We start from the raw sequence: 22436 nt of genomic DNA on the forward strand, positions 1-22436 counted from the left end.
CTACTTGACTGATAATGCTCATAGAGATAAGATGTGAAAAGCAAAAGTAGAAATCTGGTCCACCAGCTCTTCCCAGATCTGAATTAACTGTGAGAGGGACAGTCCTTGAGTGTGCAGGGAGCACACGTAATGGGTTTAGGGACTTGATCTATAGCTAACTTAGACAGCTTCTATGTTCCAACAGCATACCTCTGATTGAAAATCACTATCTGATGGGAAGGCTTTAATTTTCAGTTTAAATAGACAATTGAGTTATGTATCATCCACCGTTCTCCCCCCCACCCAATTTTCTGTGAAGCAAAAGATAAAAGTAGCATAATAGCAGATATATTAACTATCTAACTTCTGCATAAACTGTTATTGGATAGGTGTCCTTGAATGTGGAATTTTTCAATTGTGATGACTGGAAGACACATACTCTTGCCAAAGTATAATAATTGTAGAAAAATGTATTACATGTATTATGTATGTATATAAGTGTGTGTGTCTGTGTGTATTACTGGAGAGCTATTGCTATTAAGATATTACAGGCTTGCTTTCTCTGCCTGTTAGTGGCAGATGAATGTAATAGATGCAGGAAAATTTTGAAGAATATCTCAGAAGAAGTAGAATAATGGTAATAAAAAAAATAATGCCACAGGAAACTGAAATACTTGTAAAGCCAGACAACATTGAAAAGTTCAACTGTTGATTGATAGATCTGACTAGTTGCTTTCAAGATAGGTAATCAGAACTGGTTTAGGATAATGGGGCTTTAAAAAATGGTTACTACATATGCCCAGTGTATTAAAGACACTCTTCCTCAAATATATTGAGGTTACGTTCTTGAATTGTCAGCATTGGTTAAGTTGGCTGGAGAATTCTTGGTAAAATTCCACACAACTGGAAGGTATGCAGTTTGAGGAAGGATACACTAAACTATACACAGTAGTTAACTATTACTTGGTACTGTGATCTGACTGAGAGAGTAAAACATGGATAGATGAATTTTTTTTCTTCATTTTTACTTAGAAATAATGTCTGTTCTTTTCAGTAGGGATATGTCCTCAGCACCAACCACTCCTCCATCAGTGGATAAAGTAGACGGATTTTCTCGGAAGTCCGTCAGAAAAGCTAGGCAGAAGAGGTCGCAAAGCTCCTCCCAGTTTCGGTCTCAGGGCAAGCCTATTGAGTTAACTCCACTGCCTCTGCTAAAAGGTAAGGCTTTGTAGCCCTTTTAAGTATTGAGAAACAATGGTTATTCAAAGTCTATTTGTATACACATTTACTATTGTGTTAGTAAATTTGAATATTTGTATGTATGTATTTAGATATGCTGTTCTTTAAGCCTGACAGGCATATATCTATGATGCAGAAATATTGCAGGCTCACCTCTGCTTGTAAAATAGCTGCTATTTTTGCAGGAAGTGCAGGATTTGTAAATTACCGCTTTATCATAACATCTGACTATTTTTGAAACATTTAATCTTTAATACATTTGTAGCTTAATGAGAGAGGAAAATGTGTGAAAAATATAAAACTATGGTGAATGTTTGTTTTCTATTCTGGGCACAATTTTACTGTCAAACATTACAACCTATGGAAAAGTAAAGTTCTCACTACATGTTATATTTTGTAAATATGGCAAATAGGTATTAGAACATTCTGTTTCCGTTATTTGAACCTATCTTCGTTTTATTCAACAGCTGCTCACATTTTCTCTTCCATCTGGTTATTTAGTTCATTTACAAAGAGCAAGGTATAGATTGTAATGAACAAAGATGATGCATCATCATTTTGCTAGAGTCAAACAGAAAAAAAAGTTTATATGTATCTCACAGTAGTGAAAGTAGCCTGATAATTGTATGGCAGAATTGGTTTGTGTTGGACTTATGAATATACCTTGTTGATAGAGAGAGGTTGGGTCTTTACTCAAACTCAAGCTCAATCAACTTGTCTACTTTTAAAAAAACTTCAGATATTGGAGAAGAGGGGTAAAGAATATATTGTCCTTTCCTAGTGCTATATAGTATGTCCTAAGACAAAGTAGCAGATCCTCTGAAAATCCTACTGCAGTTGCTTTGTAGGCTTTCTCCAGTTTTCTCTATGTGTATGCATATGTGTTTACTTCTGTTAGGACCAACTCATTATTTTAATATTTTGAGGAGGGTGCTTCACTTGCAAAATACCTTTTGTGATACCATTTGCATTGCTCTACTAAAACACTGCAGTCAACGTTCTGGCTTTAAAATATCTGATTTCTATCAGTTTTGATTGGTTTTTATGTCTTGTTTTAAATTAAACAATATTGGATTTGAATATTAAGTATTGTTTCAGCATAAAATTCCATGTGACACTTGACTTTTACATAAATCTACCAAAACTAAAATGCTTCGAAAGTAATGGAGCTGACTTTCCTTATGTTGGGTCAAAAAAAAAATTGCAATTTGACTGATCAAATGGTGATTGAGACTAGAGAAATTATGTAAGAGAAGAGGGGGTGGTAATAATTAGAAAAGTCTTGCTTCACAGATTTATAATGGCTAAGCAATATTCTAAACTATTATGACCTAATTATTATAAATAATTTATGGATTGTTACAGATATGAATTTAATATGGAACCTTCTGTATACAAGATGCTTATTTTATAACTGAGTACACTTTCCAAGTATTATTGCAATGCCAACAGTTTTTTGAGAAAGTGGATTATTTTTATTAATTTAAAAAAATATTAATAAAAATATTAATTTGAATTTGAACTAAAACAAACTAACCATCCCATAAACAGAATCATTTTTAATGTGGAAGTAGTGGTGATCAGGAAATTTCTTATCATGATTTAAAAGGGGAAGTATATTTGTATGTGTCTAGTTCTTGTCCAGCCGGGTAGTAAAGAACATTGATTTGTTTTGTAATTGTTAGAAAAACATGCCACATTTTTCATAAGAGGTATTCTCGAATTCAAAGAATAGTTATTTATTTAAAAAGGCTTGTTTTCCTCTCCAATCCTACAAGATGTTTGAGTACCTTAAGATTCCTTTCTAACAAGTTAAAATATAAAACTGTATTTTATAATTAAATGGGATATTTGATCATGGACAAAATGAGTTTGAAAAATCTTGAGTACTAGACTTAAAATTAAATTTAAAAAAATACTGCTTAGGAATTCTATGAGTTACCTACTTAATATGCAATTATTCATACAAAATTGTACATCACACATAGATAATATAAGTTCTGAGTTATATACTTGTTATAATTTCTCAAATCTCTTTATTGAATTGTTGGGATAAGAGAATGTTTCTGATTTCTCAATACCACCATTATATTGCACAAAGTGAATAAATATTTAGTAATACTGTTGATCATTTCTTCAGTGTTCAAAACATATAACCTACCTAACTAGGTTGTGGTAACAGTTGTTGAGATAATGTAGTTCTATATTACTGTTCATATGATGGGGGACTCATTATTCATGATTAAAAATTAAATTGTATACTCATTTATAATTCAGTCTACGCTACATTAATTTGGTTTAATTTCTTAATGTCTGGGAAAATGTTTACTAATTGAGATTTGCAGATTTAGGGCATCAAAAAATTTCAGATCTTTGGCACAAATTTGTAAAAAAAAATCATTTATTAATAAACTAAGTACATATCAGAAGTACTTGATAATAGTTTTTACACTAGGACTATTTTTTACTCAATGAATAATTTGTACAGGTATGCAGGTTTGATAGAGCATTTTACCTTTTAATTCTACAATGTTAACTTGAATTATTGACTACCTGCCAGGACTTTATTGATTTAGGTAGAACATTATATATTTAAAGAGCTAATAATTGTATTGGCGGCAGGTATAATTATGTCAGCTGAAGAATTCATCTATCAAATGAAGACTATTGAACTTATAAAGATTGTTGAATCTCTATATTAACTCTGTATTGTAAAAATAAGTTTACTTCAGGATTCCCTCTCATAAAATATATGTTTGATATTCTTGAAATTATATTGCATTCATTTTTCATTATCATGAAATATTTCTTTTATATCAGAGTAATATTAATTGCTCAAATGAAAGACCCCATCAGTGGTGATATTTAGCCGGTTCTATCCAAATCGGGTGAACTGGTAGGGCTGACTGGGATGCCCCGCCCACCCGCGTGGACGTCATGACATCTAATTTTTTCATGTTTTCGAGGCTCTGCATGCGCGGAAGGCCTTGCACATGTGCAAAGATGGCACATGTGAGCGATGTGCTAGTGCGCGCACACATTTGCAAGTCAATAGGGAAGGTAAGTGAATACCACCCCTGGACCCCATGATAGGAAAATGGGCAGAATGAATAAGTATTTTGATTGAACTACTTATCAGAATTTAATTTATTGATGAAATCTTCTAGGTAAGCTCAGAAGATCTAGTTATGCTGATTTAACACTTTCTAGCAGAACATGTTCATGGAAAGTTATGAAAATTAATAAATTTGGACTTGAGGAGTGGAAGTATATGAATGTATATTCTATATTAGGAACAGAGTAATTGAAGATATTAATATCAGTATTGTAATACTGATATAAGTTTGTTTTATGCTATCTTTATTCTGAGTCTCAAGCAAATATATGATGCAGAATAAACTTGTATGTATAAGGACACATTACAATGTTTGGATTTTTAATTGAAAATGATTACAGGTTGAAATGGTAGGAATGTATTATGTACACTGTAGAAAAGGTTTATTCCGCATGAGAGTTGGAAATAAATATTTTTCTAAAGGAGCCACATTTCATTTATATATCGTTTTGGTGTTAATGTTGAATATTTCTGTCTGGTAAGAATGCTGCGAGAAGGCCTGTAGAAAACTGGACACAGTATCCCAAATGAGGCCTAACAGAAGTAGAATTGAGTGGTTCAAGTTCCTGTTAATGTATTCAAAAAAAAATTGGACTTTTTAGCATCATATTGTTGGGTCAAGTACAGTTTCTGATTCTTTTCATGATTGCTACCACTACAGCCCAGGCAAATTCCTCTTATACTGTAATGTAGCCTTCAACATATGACCACAATAGGACCAGAAGTTTGGTTGTAAGCTGTGTCATTTGTACATTGAGGCACCCACATGATCAACCCCTTTTTGCAACCATTTTTATAGTGGTCATTAAGTGAATTATAGAGTTATAAATTGTAAGTCCTAATCTGTTCTCCTAAATGGGTAGAAATTGGAAAAAACTTTGCAAATTATGGCATGTGAACACAAGGTATGTGTGACATTTTACAACAGCTAGAAGTGCTTTTCAGTTAAAGAATTGGTCATGAATCAAGGACTACCTCTAATGACTTCTGCTTTTCTCCCCAGATGCAGAAATTTACATTTTTCACCTTAAATTTCATCGTAGTTGTTTCTGTATGAACTTATGTATTTCTTTTAAATCTTTGCTTTTTCTTCTGAAAAATTAGCTACTTCTCCAATTTTTGTGTCATCTGCACATTTGATAATCATATTCTCAACCCAAGTAATTAATAAAAATGTATACTCTAGGACACTTCATTCAGTAGTACTGTGTAATCTGTTGTAGAACCATATGTCAGTATTTTCTGGATGTGAATGTTCAGTCAGTTATGAAGCCATCTAATAGATTTATCACCTGGCTTATATTTTATCATTTTATTAATTTTTAATTAATTTTATTAAGACATTATAAAATATTTTGTTGAATGCTTTGCTGAGGTTAAGATATTCTACAGTATGTCAATGGCATTCTCAAATCTATTAAACTTGCAATTCTCTCTCAAAGGAAGAGATAAAGCTTATGTGACTTGACATTTGTGACAGACCCATGGTGGCTCTTCTTAATTGTTGCATTCTTACTTAAATGTTCACAGATGACTGTTTAACCATCTGCTCAAAAAAATTGCCCAATATGGATATTAAGCTGAAAATCTGTAAATTTCCTTATCCTCCTCCTTTCCTTTTTAAAATTTAGGAATATTTGCTCTTTTCTATTCTTCTGGGACTTCACTGATTTTCCAGAAGCTTACCAACAGAGGTTATCTTGGAGAAAGAATATGACACTTAGCAAAATTTAAAGTTGGGAAAACAAAAGAATATTAGAAAATAGCTCTATCTTCATTCTTTTCGGCATAAGCGGAAGGGAGGGAAAATGCTGCCAGGCCTTCAATTCTGTTACTTCAGGCCTATAATGGTTCCACCTCAGTTCGGCATTTAATAAATCGTTCCTCTGCATCTAGTAGACAAACTGGGCATTCTAGGCTTTAATATTCCTTTGTGCAACTGGATTCTTGATTTTCTTGTTGATAGGCCCAGTATGTGCGAGTTGGGATTAATATTTCTAACACCATTTTCTTGAGCGCAGGTTCTCCTTAGGGCTGTGTCCTAAGTCCACTGTTGTTCACCCTGTTTACCCATGACTGTTGTGCAAGGTTTGTCACCAACCACATTGTGAAGTGTCCGGATGATACAATAGTAGTGGGCCTTATTCAGGATGACAATTACCGCAAGGAGGTAGAACTGGTGTAATTAAAAACAACCTTGTTTTAAACATTTGAAAAACTAAAGAGATCATTGTTGATTTCAGAAAAGGCAGGCACAGACCCACACCTTTGAGTATTAATGATTTACCTGTCGAGGTAATTAGCATCAATTTTCTGTGTATGCAGCTAACAAGTAGGCTTGGCTTGGTCGCTCAATAGCAAGACACTGATGAAGTGAGCACAGCAGTGCCTGCATTTTCTAAGTCACATGAGAAAAGTACATCTTCCTTGTCCTTACCACTTTCTGTAGAGGGACGATTGAAAACATCCTGTCATATTGTATTATTGTCTGGTTTGGAAGCATTACTGCTTCGGACAGGAAGGCAGTGCAGAGAGTGGTAAGGATAGTAGAAAAGATTATTGGCAGTTCACCTCCATGTATCCAGGACATAGCATATAAGTGTTGCTTGAGCAGGGTCTGCAATATTATCTGAGATGCTACACATCCTCTTCACAACCTGTTTTCCTTGTTACCTCCTGGGAGGAGGCTTCATGATATCCAAAGCAGAACATCCAGATTTAGTCACAGTTTTGTTCCATATAGTATCAACTTTGTGAATTCTCAAGCTTTCTCTTTCTGATATATATTCATAGTGTGTGTGTGTATATGTATATAGTTATATATATATATAGGTATAGGTCAAGGGTGGGTTCTACTTACCTTTACTACTGGTTTGCAACGGGATCGTACATACGCAGATCGCTGATGACGACATCTGGGGTGGTGGGTGGGGCCTCCTGCCAGTTTTACTACTGGTTCTCACAAACCGGTCCGAACTGGAGGCAACCCACCACTGGTGTAGGTATATATGTAGGTATATATATAGCATGTGTATTAAGTGTGTTATGTATGTATACACATTTGAGAGCAGCAGGATGGATAAAAATCGATTTAAAAAAAATTAAAATTTTCAGATTTTTTAAATTTAAATCAGATTTTTTTGATTTAAATCTTTTTTTTATTTTTATCAAATTTATTTTAATAAAATGCTTTTGGAATAAAAATCTATCTAAAGATATTTTTCTATTTAAGATACATTAATAATTTCATTTATTCAGCATGAAATGGAGTTTAGTTATATAGCATGAGTCTATATATTCTGCAATATTGGGACTGTCATTCAGTCATCAGCAGGTCAGAGGAGGAGCCGCTGTGGGACAGAGATGACAGTTGCTCTTTAAAAATTATGATTTAAATCAAGTTGATTTAAATCAAGCCTTTTTACTAGTGATTTAAATCAAATAGACCCTGGACAGCAGGCAACAAAATTTCATTTTTAGTGTGCAAGTGTGAGCACAGTAAAAAATGACAATAAAGGTTAACTAACTATACTGAACCTATGCTGTTCCATAGTCTTTATATGTAATCCATCTTTTTATTACCCAAAATGTAGATCTTAAGTGGTGCTTCATCAAAAATAAATAGAACTTCAATCATGGCAATATGTTTATTTATTTTTGCTTAGTAAAATTGCTCAATTTTATCTTAAAATTCTATTCCTGATTTCAGAGACTTGTAAATTACTTACTTGTAACTTAATTTTGTTTATTGTAAAAACTTCATTTATGTATAATTTTTAAAAAGTAGGATCACATATATAAGCAAAAGCATGATATAAGTTTAGTGTACCAAGTCTGTGCTTTTCAGTTAAAGTAATTTATGCCCAAGCAAGAGGCCCTACACCATTTCTGACAAATGGCAGTCCAATCTTTTCTTAAAAGCCTCCAGTGATGAAGCTCCCACAACTTCCAAAGGCAAGCTGTTGGTTGATTGTTCTCACTGTCAGAAAATGTTTCTTTATTTCTAGGTTGAATCTCTCCTTGATCAGTTTTCATCCATTATTCTTTGTCTGGCCTTCAGGTGCCTTGGAAAATAGCTTGACCCTTTCCTCTCTGTGGCAGCCCTTCAAATATTGGAACACTGCTATCATGTCTCCCCTGGTCCTTCTCTTCACTAGACTAGCCATGCCCAGTTCCTGTAACCATTCTTCATGTGATCTTACTTGATCTATTGATGAATTATGGTATATGCCTCTACATCATTTTAAATCAAAGGAATACTTTCTGTGTTGTACAAGACTCTTAATGTCAAACACAGAAGGCTCTCTTCAAAGTAGAAAAAATTTGGACTCTGGTTTGGTCATTAAATCCCTCACCTTTCATTTTATCATTAAAATTCCCAAACTCTCTGAAAAATGTATCTACTCCAGCAATTTTGGTATCTCACTGGCTCTTGTGGTGTAATTTGCTGTAATGTCTGGTCTCTTTAAGCCCATCTCCTAGACCCGTGATGGCAAACCTATGGCATGTGTGCCATAGGTGGCACATGGAGCCATATCTGTGGGAACGCGAGTGTTGCCCTAGCTCAGCTCCAGTGCACATGTGCGCACCGGCCAACTGATTTTTGGGCCTTCTGGGCCCACCAGAAGTCAGGAAACGGGCTGTTTCCGGCGTCCAGAGGGGCCTCCCGGGTAGGTGGGAAAGGTCGCTTTTGTTCTCCCCAGGCTCCTAGAAAGGCTCTGGAGTCTGGGGAGGGTGAAAAGCAGGCCACCCAGTCCCACCGTGCCATCGCGTGCCAATAATGTGGGGAGCGTGGGGGGTCGCATTCACATGCGCAGGGGGGCGGGGCGCATTGAATTATGGGTATAGGCATGCGTGTGCATGCGCGACCCTCCTGTGCTCCCCCCGCTTTTGGCATGCAATGGCAAAAAGGTTAGCCATCACTGTCCTAGACATTAATAGTGTACCAACTATAGTACAAGTTGGTTTTAAGAAGGTGGAATTTCTGTCTCAATGTACAACCTGCTTAACATATTTAATTTGCCATATAGTAATTTAGTGATTTTTTAATAACCTAAATTATTTAATATCTCAAACATTACCATATATACCAGTATTTTTTAGTTGTGGATCTATGCTTCTTGCGCTTTAACTGTTATGAAAATCTATCTTCTCCTATGAATATTAATAGGTTAGGTGCTTTTGGTAAGGAGTTTTGTCAAAAGCCATTTGAAAATCTAAGTATATAATGTAATATATTCTAAAATCCTACTTTAATAAATTAATAGGGAAGTCTGAAGATGTGCTGCTGTTTCTTGGAAGATTGAAGATGCTGTGTTGTTAAATGATCAACTATTTAAAAAGGACAAGCACTTAGATTGACAGGATAGCTTTTCTAGATTCACCTGGATTCTTTTTTTTTATTCACCAATCACTTTTGATAAGGGGCTTCTTTTTCTATTTCACTATAAATAGCCAAAAGTGTGATCCTTTAACAGTCTATTGCATCTGCACTTAACAAATTCTTTGTGGCCGAATGACCTGTTAAAATCTTTGTCATCCATTTTTTAAAATATGGTTGCAAATGCAAACTTTAAAAGGAAATGATCATCAGCCCTTTCAAAATAAATAAAACTTCCATAATTTGCTATTTTCAAGATTAGATCATTATTTTATACTGTCAATTAACAATAATTAACAGTGATATCTGTATTACCAACTTCATAGTGAAGGTCTCTCACATGCCTACCTATATGTTCCCTGCCAATTGTATTGGTTCCAGTTCTTCCATAGCTGTTTGAGGCACTGTGCATGAATTCCTAAGCCCAGTTAAATAAAATCTATTTCTTAACAGTTCAGTCTTTTCTGAACACTCCCAGGAATAATGCTCAGGAATAAAGAAACTGTTCGCTTTCTCTGCTTTTGAATCCCACTTCCTAACTCTCTTTTGAAGAGGATATAACTATGTTTTTATAAACACCGAAGGGCTCTTAGGTAGCCAAAAGTCCATTCATTTTTAGAGACACCCAAGTTAGCTTTCAGATCACTATGTATAATGCTATAAATAACTTAGTTTACTCTGTTTCATTTCTAATTTGCCTGCTGACAAAGGCAAATGTACGTTTCTTAAAATATTAAAAATAATGCAATATGCTAATACGTACTAAAAAAGAATATAGTACAATTACATAAAAACATATATCTCAATATAATATGGTCACCTAAAATAAAGCCCATAAAATTATTTGAAGAAAATAGTTAAAGAAAAAGAATGGCTTAGTTCTGCATTAAAAATTGCCAGTGTGGGCATCAGGATTCCTTTAAGTTGTCATCTCGTAAATTGTAGACATCTCATAAGGCCACATCTGAGAAGGCCCTTTCTTTTGAGGTCATATACTTCTTTCACAGTTGTACATGAAAAACAAGCAGAAACAGAATCTGGTTTCCCCTTAGGGCTGAGTGTACAAGACAATTGCTAACTGATGTACTGACAAGAAACTCATATTTTGTTTCCTGTTTCTTTGTTTTGGTGTGCTGAATAATTGTTATGGCCTGACAAACAGTAGGAAGATATTTCTTGACTATGTTACTTTCAAGTGATGCTGTCTTTCATTTAATTTTGTTTACTATCCACCAATACCTTTCACCAATTTTCTTGTTTCTCGTTTCTCATAAAGAAGTTTCTCATAAGCTTTGTCATTTTGGATGCTCCAAATATCTTCTGCAAGTTGCAGTGATTAGCTGTAGCCACTAGAGAGGGACAGATAACACTTGTGGGTGATGTTTTGCTGCCTGAAAACCCTATTTTATGAAGTGAGTATTTCAAATCAGTCAAACATTTTATGTGTTCAGCAAACATACAGTATCTCCTGTATGTAGTTTTAAGATAATGAAATGTTGCATAATATGCTTACTTTAAATATGCTAAGTTTTACCAATTCACCAATTATTATTTTGAGTGGAAATGCATTTTAAATGGTTGTGTATATTATAAAAGTTGATTATTTTTTTGTTGTATATAATAACAAGTAAATGTCTTCTGATGACTCCATAATTTAAATGAAATGTTGAAAAATGTAGGGATCAATAAGCAAGTATTTGTATTGGTGCTCTTCTGTTGACAGAATTTTGTTGTATCATTTCATTTTTCTAATGTATAGAATATCTGCCTTATTTCAAAGACTTCAGAATCCCTTGGTGAACTGGGGTTTGGTTAGTATTTGTACAAATACAAAACTAAAATTGCTGCCTCTATTCCCTCTTGAGATCTACATTAAAGAAGGATATTTTTTGCCCTTATTTATAAAACTGAAAAGAGAAGGATAGAAAAACAGCAACAGCAAAGGGGAGGGAAAGTAATGCAAAAATTAAAAAAAAAATGGATATGTAAAGGTACATACGTTAAATGTGTATATGGGTGTATAAATTCTATGCAATTTCAACAAAAACATATTTCCTTATTATTTACAACTTGCTAATGAATTGCTTACCAATGTTTCATGAATCTATATATATAAAAGTGAAAACCACTTAATCATGAAATCTCCAGAACCGTAAAGCCTACAAACTTGAAATTTGCCACATATCTTCCTCTTGGCTTTTAGGTGCTCACTAAGAAAGGATTTTTCGAAGTGACCATCAGCGCATTAGTATTTCCTATATTATTATTAACACACTCTGATGCTAAGGAGTTCTACTACCCCTCCCCACCTGAAAAGAAATCTGTTCCAAATGCAAAACACAAGCAGAGGAGAGGAGTTTCACTTTCAGTTTTACTTTCACAGCAGCAAGCAGGGGATAGGATAGGGGAGGCTTCTGTGGGGTAAGCCTAAGGGAGAGAAGGGGATGGGATGGGGAGGCTTCTGTGGGGCAAGCCTGAGAGGAGAGAAGGAGATGGGATGGGGAGGCTTCTGTGGGGCAAGCCTGAGGGAGAGAGGCCGATCGCAAGTACTCATTAATTTTCAAGCTGTAAGTGTTGATTTATCAAGCTGGATCACATAGTTTCGTAGCAGATCATGGGTATTCATCTAGAGTGTGTGTGTGTATATATGTGTGTGCGTGTGTGTATGTATATATATGTATGTATGTGTGTATATATATATATATATATATATATATATATATATATATATATATATATGTATGTGTATATATATATATATACACACACACATCCAATTGCAATGAAATATGGTTATATTTTGGAATCAGAACTGGAGGGGGAGGTTCATCAATCTTTAGTTGTCATAATTCTGTTGAGGCATTTGATCAAAGTCTTTTTCACACAGCTAGTAGAAAAGCTGCTTTTCCCAACAAGGTATGTTTCCAGAAAACCATAGGGAATCCCAGTTTCTAGTTACAGGAAATAATTACTTATAACCACATGGTGGTTTGTATCCATGTAATGAAGGCTGTGAATATCATATATACACAGGCTCTAGATTTTGCTCAGATATTTTCAGTATTAAAGGATATGCTGTTATTGGTGACATGAAAATCTATAATCATGATGTCCAAGGAAACAAATTTAGTAACTAGTTGGGATATTTGAAAACAGTGGCATCCACGGGACATGTGCATGTTAAAATCAGCAAAATGATGGGTGCAGCAAGCTCTGCCTGTTTTTACACGTTTTAACATTTCACTGCAACTTCAAAAGAGGAACAGCTTGCATTACAATCCTCGGTCTGCCATCTTTTCAATTTTGATTCTTCCTCCTCTTCCTATGGACACCACTGTTTGAAAAATCAGATCTTCCAAGATATTTTTTTTTTAAATGTTTTTCTGGATGGCTAGCACCAATAGATGAAACAGAGAGGCCTTAACATGGATGAGATAATGGCATAAGGAGGAAGGATATTTAAATGTAATTATATAGAATTGCAGCTGTAATATTTTATAAACTTGATTATTTGTAGATTGGATTTGGTAAGATCCTATCCTGACAGGCCAATTAGAATAGATTCAGTAGAAACCAGGGTCAAGGAGGGGTTAGAGCTTCTTCTGATGATGGACTTTCCATCAGTACTGTGGGTGGGAGGGGCAGATATGGCGGGAGCCGGGGGCCATATTGTGTTGTGGGAGCGCACGCTCGTTCCCCAGGTTGCACAGATCCTCAGGGCCTGGGCCTTCGGCTGATGTTATGCAATACCAGGTCCGTAGTAAATAAAGCCCCCCTCATTTGCGATCTTATTCAGGAGTGGGGAGCGGACCTGGCGGGTATTACAGAGACCTGGTTGGGCCAGGAGGGGGGGGTCCCCCTCGTTGAAATGTGCCCACCTGGTTTTTGCGCATTTCATCAGCCGAGGTCACAGGGGAGGGGCGGGGTGGTGGTGGTTGTCATCAACGAAGGTCTTAGGCCGAGAGAGGCCACTGTCCCTCAGACTGCCAGATTTTATTTTATTTTATTTTATTTTATTTTATTTTATTTTATTTTATTTTATTTTATTTTATTTTATTTTATTTTATTTTATTTTATTTTATTTTATTTATTTATTTTAATTTGATTTATATGCCGCCCTTTTCCGAAGACTCAGGGCGGCTTACAATGTGCTCAGCAATATGTGAATCCCTCCTTGTGAAGTGGGGTCATAGGGTACAGATGGGCTTGCTGATTACGTACCTGGCTCCCTGCCACGTGGCAGCAGCCCTGCCCGAGCTGCTCAACGTTATAGTCGCGGTAGCGGTTGATATCCCCAGACTTATGGTCATGGGGGATTTTAACTTGTCATCTGTCGGTGAGACGTGTGAGGCAGCTCGGGAGTTCATGGCTTCCATGACAGCTATGGATCTGACCCAGTTAGTTCATGGCCCTACTCACACGAGGGGAAACAAGCTGGACCTGGTTTTTGTCTCTGGTCAGTGGTTGAGTGATCTTGAGATAGGGGATATAACGATCGAGCCCTTGTCATGGTCGGATCACTCCCTCCTTCGCTTTGACCTTCGAACCTCCACACCCCGCCACAGGGAGGCGGAACCGATGCGATGGTTCCGCCCCAGGTGCCTGATGGAGCCTGATAAGTTCCAGACGGAGCTTGGGCCATTCCCTGAGGCTCTGGCTCACGTCTCAACTGAAGACCTAGTGGCCGCCTGGATAGGGCGGCTGCTGGAGCTTTGAATTGGATCGTGCCTTTGTGGCCTCTGACCCGGCACCGGTCTCACCTGGCTCCTTGGTTCACCGAGGAGCTGAGGGAGATGAAGCACCGGAAAAGACACCTGGAGAGCAGTTGGAGGGCCAGCCTTTCTGAATCTGACCGAACACTGGTAAGGTCTCATATTAAGACTTACCTAGTGGCGATAAAAGCGGCAAAATCCAACTATTTTGCCGCTCTTATTGCATCATCAGATAATCACCCGGCCACCCTGTTTAGGGTGACCTGCTCCCTGCTCCACCAGGGAGCGCGGGAGGACCTCTTGGAGGGTAAGGCCGAGGACTTTGTGCAGTATCTGTATGACAAAATCGCTCAGATTCGGGAAGACTTGGACTCTGACTGGGTAGATTCAGGAGGGATGGTGGAGGCAGGTCTTGAGAATGTTATCTGGGAAGAGTTTGACCCTGTGACTCCCGAAGACGTGGACAGGATTCTGGGTAGACTGAACATAGCCACATGTTTATTGGACCCGTGTCCCTCCTGGTTGGTGCTGGCTTCTCAGGAGGTGACACAAGGCTGGCTCCAGGGGATTATAATGCTTCATTGAGTGAGGGTGACTTTCCCGCCGCCTTGAAAGAGGCGGTGGTGAGGCCTCTCCTCAAGAAGCCTTCCCTGGACCCGGCAGTGTTAGCAAACTATCGTCCAGTCTCCAACCTTCGCTTTGTGGCGAAGGTTGTTGAGAGTGTGGTTGCGCAACATCTTCCCCAATACCTGGATGAAACAGTTTATCTGGATCCGTTCCAGTCGGGCTTCAGGCCTGGGTATAGCACAGAAACGGCATTGGTTGCGTTGGTTGATGATCTCTGGAGGGCTCGGGACAGGGGTTGCTCCTCTGTCCTGGTCCTATTAGATCTCTCAGCGGCTTTTGATACCATTGACCATGGTATCATGCTGCACCGGTTGGAAGAGTTGGGGGTGGGGGACACCGTGTTGTAGTGGTTCTCCTCCTTTCTCTCTGACCGGTCATAGTCTGTTGGCAGGGGGGTAGAGGTCGACCCCGAGGTGCCTTATATGTGGGGTGCCACAGGGGTCGGTCCTCTCGCCCCTTCTGTTCAACATTTATGTGAAGCCACTGGGTGAGATCATCTGTGTTTCCGGGTGAAGTACCATCAGTATGCTAATGACACTCAGCTGTACATCTCCACCCCGATGATGCCCTTGATGTGATGTCCTGGTGCCTGGAGGCCGTGCGGATCTGGATGGGGAGAAACAGACTCAGGCTCAACCCATCCAAGACTGAGTGGCTGTGGTTTCCGGCGTCCCGATATAGTCAGTTGGTGCCATCACTGACTATTGGGGGCGAGTCGTTGGCCCCCATGGAGAGGGCTCGCAACTTGGGTGTCCTCCTGGATTCACGGCTGTCTTTAGAAGAGCATTTGACGGCCGTGGCCGGGAAGACTTTCTATCAGGTTCGCCTGATCAGCCAGTTGCGTCCCTTTCTGGATCGGGACTCCTTATGCACGGTCACTCATGCCCTCGTCACTTCTCGCCTGGACTACTGTAATGCTCTCTACATGGGGCTCCCCTTGAGGAGCACCCGGAGGCTCCAACTGGTGCAGAGTGCGGCCGCGCGGGTGGTTATGGGAGCGACGTGGCGTTCCCATGTAACACCTCTCCTGCGCGAGCTGCACTGGCTCCCGGTGGTCTTCTGGGTGCACTTCAAAGGTTTTGGTTATCACCTTTAGAGTGCTCCATGGCTTAGGACCTGGGTACTTACGGGACCGTCTGCTGCCACCAGTAGCCTCTCACCGGCCAGTACGCTCTCATAGACTGGGGCTCCTCAGGGTTCTGTCGGTCAAACAGTGTTGACTGGCGGCCCCCAGGGGGAGAGCCTTCCCCGTGGGGGCACCTGCTATCTGGAATGAGCACCCCCTGGAGATACGGAGGATCCCAGTTTTACGCACCTTCTGCTGTGACCTCAAGACCTTTTTATTTCAACAGGCTGGCCTGGCCTAACTTCCCTTTTTAATTGTAAATTTTTAAATTCGTCTTAAAACATTGGGGGTGTTTTAATCTTTTTCGGGCCAAATTATTTAATGGGTTTTTATATTGTCTTTTAAATTTTGTAGTCTGAGTGTTTTATCTCTTTGGCTGTTCAGCGCCCTGAGTCCTTCGGGAGTAGAGCGGTATATAAATCTAATAAAATGAAAAATGAAAATGAAATTAAAGCAGGATTCCTCTGAGAGAGACTAAAATTTGCTAATGATTTGGAGATTTAGAAATCTAGAAAATGTGTGTTTAGTTATGGTAATTTTTTCCCTCATAGAAAAAAAAAATGGCCTAAGAGGCGAGTTCCAGAGGAAATTATGAAGTATAGTTTTGAGATTATATAGTACTAATCTAATCTTCATATTTGGGGAACAGGGTATTTCAATATTTTATTGTATGACTGTTTTACAGTTTGCTAATTTTTTAACTTTTTGCTTCTAAAAGAGGTAGAGGTTTGATGGAGTCTTAGAAGAAGCTTGGTATAACTTGTGGAATGTAGAAGGGTGTAGCATGGGTGTTTGCTTAGAAAATTCTGGATGTTCAGGTCCTTCTGCTTCTACCATTTTTTGCTCACATCAATCATCCAACCCTGTCCTATTGCACTTATTTGTGATTTAGGTTCTAATTGAGAATTAGACCTAAAAAGCCTTTAATTATTTTTCATTCTTCACTTATTACAGTGATGGTGAAACTTTCGGGTTCAGTGTGTCAAAAATTCAGAAAATGCCTAATTTCACTTTGCTAGCATGTCTCTCTCACACACACATACACACACCCAAACGAAAGAGAAATAACCCTGACCCTAATTTCTGCTTGATACAATGCTGCTATTTGACATAATTAATCCAGTTCAAATAAACAATTTAGGAAAATAGGAGAGTCTGGCTGCTGTTCTTAACAAATAGAGTTTTTTATTTGAACCTAAGATTTAACCTTTGATTATGTGTGCAGATAGGGAATTATTGTCTTGGTTTCTATAATTAAACAGAATTTGAAGAAATTTCATCGCAGTATTTGAAAATGGTAAATGGAATTGTAACATTGCAACTTAAAATAGAAGTAAAAAATCTGTGAGCATCTTCTATGTGAATAACACATCATCATTTGATGGCTGCTCATCAAATTAGTATAACTTCCTTTTGACTTATACTTATATCATACTATCACCATTGAATTGCATTCGTCATCTTATTTAATACATTTTCCATTGATACTAGGCAAGTGAGAGTTGCTGATACAGATAGTCCTCAATTTACAACCACAATTGAGCCTAGAATCCTGGTCGCTAGACATTGTGGTTGTAAATTGAGTCACCATATGATAAGATACAACCTCAACTTTCAATAGTGATAGATCTAGCCAATTATGGTTGTAAGTCCTGGCAGTCATAAAACAGGTTATCATGTGATCAACCCAATTTTGCAGTTTTTTTGTGGCCATTAAATGAATCACCGTAGTTATTAAGCGAATGTCATGGTGATTAATTGAACACTGTTGTTAAGCAAATGACCGTAAATGTGGGCTGGTTGCCCAGTGCCTAAAATGCAGTCATGTGGAGCACCTATCAGAACTTTGGAACCAGATAATAAGTACCTTCGGTGGAGTCTGTCATAACTTGGAACAGTTGCAAACAACTGGTTGTACGTCAAGAACTACCTGTAATCTCTACTACTCTCTTAATTCACAGTTCTGCTATTCTAAATTGTAACTGCAAGAGTCTTGCTGCTGTATGAATAGCAAACGTTACAAATGCTATATTGTGGATGAGAAGGAAATCATGATGCATATGGTTAAAGAAACATAAGCCACGTCAGATTAATGGTTGGTTAAATGAAGCGTGACAAGTAATTTGTCACTACTTAAGAATGGGAATATATCTGCAAAAGAATGTATGCATCTTTTATACAGTACTGGTTGGAAAAGGGAAGTATTCAGTTAGTGTGAAGCACTAGAAAACCTGTAGAAACAGTATCCAAAATGAGAGATTTTTATAAATACAGGATTTTTTTGTGGAGCAATATGAATCTACTTTTTTGATTTGGATTCAAAGAACCATGTTAGTGAACAAAAGGAATGTCGTTTAGGCAAGTGATAGTTGCTGATACAGATGGTCCTCAATTTGCAACCACAATTGAGCCTGGAATCCTGGTCATTAGACATTGTGGTTGTAAATTGAGTCACCATATGATAAGACTCGATTTTACAATCGTCTTTGCTGGTTGTTAAGTGAGACAGTGGTTATTAAGTAAATCGTGTGATGATAACTCCTAATCCAGTTTATCAAATGGGCGTGATTTGACACTTCTTGCCAGAAAATGGCAAAAAAAATTGCAAACTGCAATTAACTGGGGTGCTGCAACTGGTTGTTATTGGTCTGGTTGCCAAACGTGGAAATATAACCATATGATCACAGGGGTGGAATGTGGTAGTCGCAACTTTGAGGACAGGTTATAAGTAACTTGCTTTGAGCCTGGTTTACCTTTGAACGAACATTAAGTGACTGTTGTAAGTCAAGGTTTACCTGTACTCTTTTCTGGCTGTATTTTATGATGTAAAGAGCTTGTTCTGTTCAGTCCCTGATTTTTCCAGAATAGCTCTTTTGGAGGTATAAGAGACAGTAGAAATATGCTACAGTACTTGCATTGATTTGGTAAGTCATATACAATTTTCATTCAATTTTTTTAAAAAAAAAACATTATTGCAAATGACAGCATCTAGACAGCCTTTGTATCTCAAAAAAGCTAAGGTGTGTCAGGCCACTAGGAAATCCTGTTGCATGAGACTGGAAAGTTGAAAAAATTGCAAGAAGGCATTGAACTTTCCTTATGTTGTAAAGAAAACAACTATCACATCCAAGCGACTAGAACCACTAGTGGATGAGCACAAGTAGATATTTTATTGTTGATCTTTGTATTATCTGGCCAAACTGTCTGCCTTCCCTTAGGAAACATCAGATATAGATCTGAAGGTTTGACCTCAGATGTTTCCTCTCCTGAACAGACTCTAAATTGGAATGTCTCTTTAGTCCCTCTAGAGAGGCCCTTCACCTTCAGCTGGTGGTTCTATTACAACAACATAGTCATGTCCATTTAGTGAACAGGAGACAAAGGGAACTTTATCTTTTTTTGGGGGGAGGAGGGTCAAATAACTAGAAAGCTCAAAGCTGTTTAAATTTGAACAGTTAACATACAATAATATGAACAGTATATTAAAATAATATAAAATAGTATTCATTTTAAAAGGTAGAATAAAAGCAGAAAGAAAATAAACAGTCATACAAGGACTGGGCGTAGTGATATTTTTTTTCCTCTAGCATTTTCAAGCAAGTGCAGGGGCCAGTTTTTTGGGAAAGGATCAACAATGTTGGTCCATTGGTTACAGCAAGAATTGACCAGCCAGCTTGTCGCCAATCTGACATCATGGGCAGAGAGATAATGAGTGACCTAAAGTCACACAGCTGGCTCTTATGAATAAGGCAGGATGATTTTGGGCCAGTTACTATTTCTCAGCCAAAGTCGGTCTCAGGTGACAAGCTGGTTGGTCAATTCCAGTTGCAACCAATGGATCAACACTTGGTTGATCCAGAATGGAAAAAGGCAGACATTGCACTTGTGGGAAAACACTAGGAAGAAAAAAAAAATCTTTACCCTATCCTCAGGGGTGAAATCCAGCAGGTTCTGACACGTTCTGGAGAACCGGTAGTGGAAATTTTGAGTTGTTCGGAGAACCCGCAAATATCACCTCTGGCTGGCCCCAGAGTGGGGTGAGAATGGAGATTTTGCAGTATCCTTCCCCTGCCATGCCCACCAAGCCACGCCCACCAAGCCACGCCACGCCCACCAAGCCACTCCCACAAAACAGGTAGTAAAAAAAAATGGATTTCACCACTGCCTGTCCTACCTGCATGAATGTATAGTTTGTTTCTGCTTTTATTCTCCCCAGTTTTTTAGGACTGTTTTCAGATCAGTTATTATAAGTGCATCTCATATCTCAGATGTGAGGAAAAGAACATGAGTATGTGGGCAACTCCTAAAAAACACAGTAGTGATAATTTGCATTGTTTTAGGTGAATTAAGGCATACTTATATTCATAATTGATTGATTAGATGTATTCGCCAACAGAACTTCTTATTCTGCGAGACTCCCCCCTCTCGCAGGTGTGGCCCTCCACTTTATCAAGGGCCTACCTTTATGACGGGCTTTGGCACCCCGAGAGGTGGCATGCTGCAAAAAGGGGATTAAGGGGTTTTTTAGGGAAACTTTTTGATAGATTTTTAAGGGATTTTAAGGGGCGGGAGGGTTGTGTGGGTTTGGGGGTTAACCCACGGGGGGAGGGGTCCGGCCCAGCTGTTAGTGGGGCCACGGAGGGTGCAGATTCCGGGGGTAAGAGGGACATCAGAGTCCATTCTGTCGAGGGCTTTTCTATCAATGTGTTGAGTGGGAGGGGCAGATATGGTGGGAGCAGGGGGCCGCATCATGTAGTGGGGGCGCGCACTCGCTATCTTCGAGCGGTGGCACGCCCCGGTCCCCATAGCCCTTCTCGTATCCCAGGCTGTTCAGACTCTCAGGGCCCAAGCCTTCGGCTGCTGTCGTGCAATGCCAGGTCCGTGGTAAATAAAGCCCCCCTCATTTGCGATCTTATTCAGGAGGGGGGAGCGGACCTGGCAGGTATTACGGAGACCTGGTTGGGCCATGAGGGGGGGGTTCCCCTCGTGGATATGTGCCCACCAGGTTTCCGAGCATTCCATCAGCCGAGAGCTCAGGGCAGGGGCGGGGGGGTGGCGGTTATTATAAAGGAAAGTCTTGATCCGAGGGAGACCACTGTTCCACAGATAGCCGGATGTGAGTCCCTTTTTGTGAGGTGGGGTCGTGGAGTACAGATGGGCTTGTTGATCACGTACCTGGCTCCCTGCCGCGTGGCAACGGCCCTGCTCGAGCTGCTCAACGTCATAGCTGAGGTGGCGGTTGGTACCCCCAGACTTCTAGTCATGGGGGATTTCAACCTGCCATCTATCGGCGAAACGTCTGAGGTGGCTCGAGAGTTCATGGCTTCCATGACGGCCATGGACCTTACTCAGTTAATTCATGACCCCACTCACACGGGTGGACACACTCTGGACTTAGTTTTTGTCTCTGGTCAGTGGTTGAGTGGCCTTGATACAGGGGATATAGTCATCGAACCCTTGTCATGGTCTGACCACTCGCTCCTTCGACTGGACTTTCTAACCGCTGCACCCCGCCGCAGGGAGGCGGGACCGACCAGGTGGTTCCGCCCCAGGCGCCTGATGGACCCTGATAGGTTCCAGATGGAGCTTGGGCCATTTCCTGAGACTCTGGCTCATGACTCGACTGAGGACCTGGTGGCCGCCTGGGATAGTGCGGCTGCCGGGGCCTTGGACCGTGTCGTGCCTTTGCGGCCTCTGACCCGGCACCGAACTCACCTAGCTCCTTGGTTTTCCGAGGAGCTCAGGGAGATGAAGCGCCGGAAAAGACGCCTGGAGAGTAGTTGGAGGACCAGTCGCTCCGAATCCGACCGAACACTGGTGAGGTCTCATATTAAGACCTACCTAGTGGCGATAAAAGCGGCGAAATCTAGTTATTTTGCCGCTCTTATCGCGTCATCAGATAATCGCCCGGCCGCCCTGTTCAGGGTGACCCGCTCCCTCCTCCATCTGGAAGCGCGGGATGACCCCTTGCAGGGCCGAGCCGAGGATTTTGTGCAGTATCTGTATGACAAAATCGCTCAGATTCGGGAAGGACTGGCCTCTGACTGGGTATGTCCGGATGGGATGACTGAGGCAGGTCTTGAGAGTGTTATCTGGGGGGAGTTCGATCCTGTGGCTCCCGAGGACATGGACAGGGTCCTGGGACGGCTGAACGCGACCACATGTTTATTGGACCCGTGTCCCTCCTGGTTGGTTCTGGCTTCCCGGGAGGTGACACGAGGCTGGCTCCAGAAGATCGTTAACGCTTCTTTGAGTGAG

The 22436-nt window shown here is 39.5% G+C and overlaps 1 protein-coding gene across 2 annotated transcripts in view; it reads left to right on the forward strand.

Annotated features, from left to right (window-relative positions):
* The window catches only part of PPP2R5E (protein phosphatase 2 regulatory subunit B'epsilon), an 85272-nt gene that overhangs the window by 2754 nt on the left and 60082 nt on the right, over window positions 1-22436 (forward strand). For both annotated transcript variants that reach the window (XM_070942458.1, XM_070942467.1), the window contains exon 2: window positions 1034-1197. In XM_070942458.1, the coding sequence (XP_070798559.1) occupies window positions 1041-1197 (157 nt within the window). In that variant the 5' untranslated portion in view covers window positions 1034-1040. The remainder of the gene's footprint in view (window positions 1-1033; window positions 1198-22436) is intronic.

This window comes from Pituophis catenifer, unplaced genomic scaffold (assembly GCF_029215685.1).
Source record: "Pituophis catenifer annectens isolate HBS135680 unplaced genomic scaffold, rPitCat1.0.hap2 SCAF_1, whole genome shotgun sequence".
In the NCBI taxonomy this organism is placed as follows: domain Eukaryota; kingdom Metazoa; phylum Chordata; class Lepidosauria; order Squamata; family Colubridae; genus Pituophis; species Pituophis catenifer.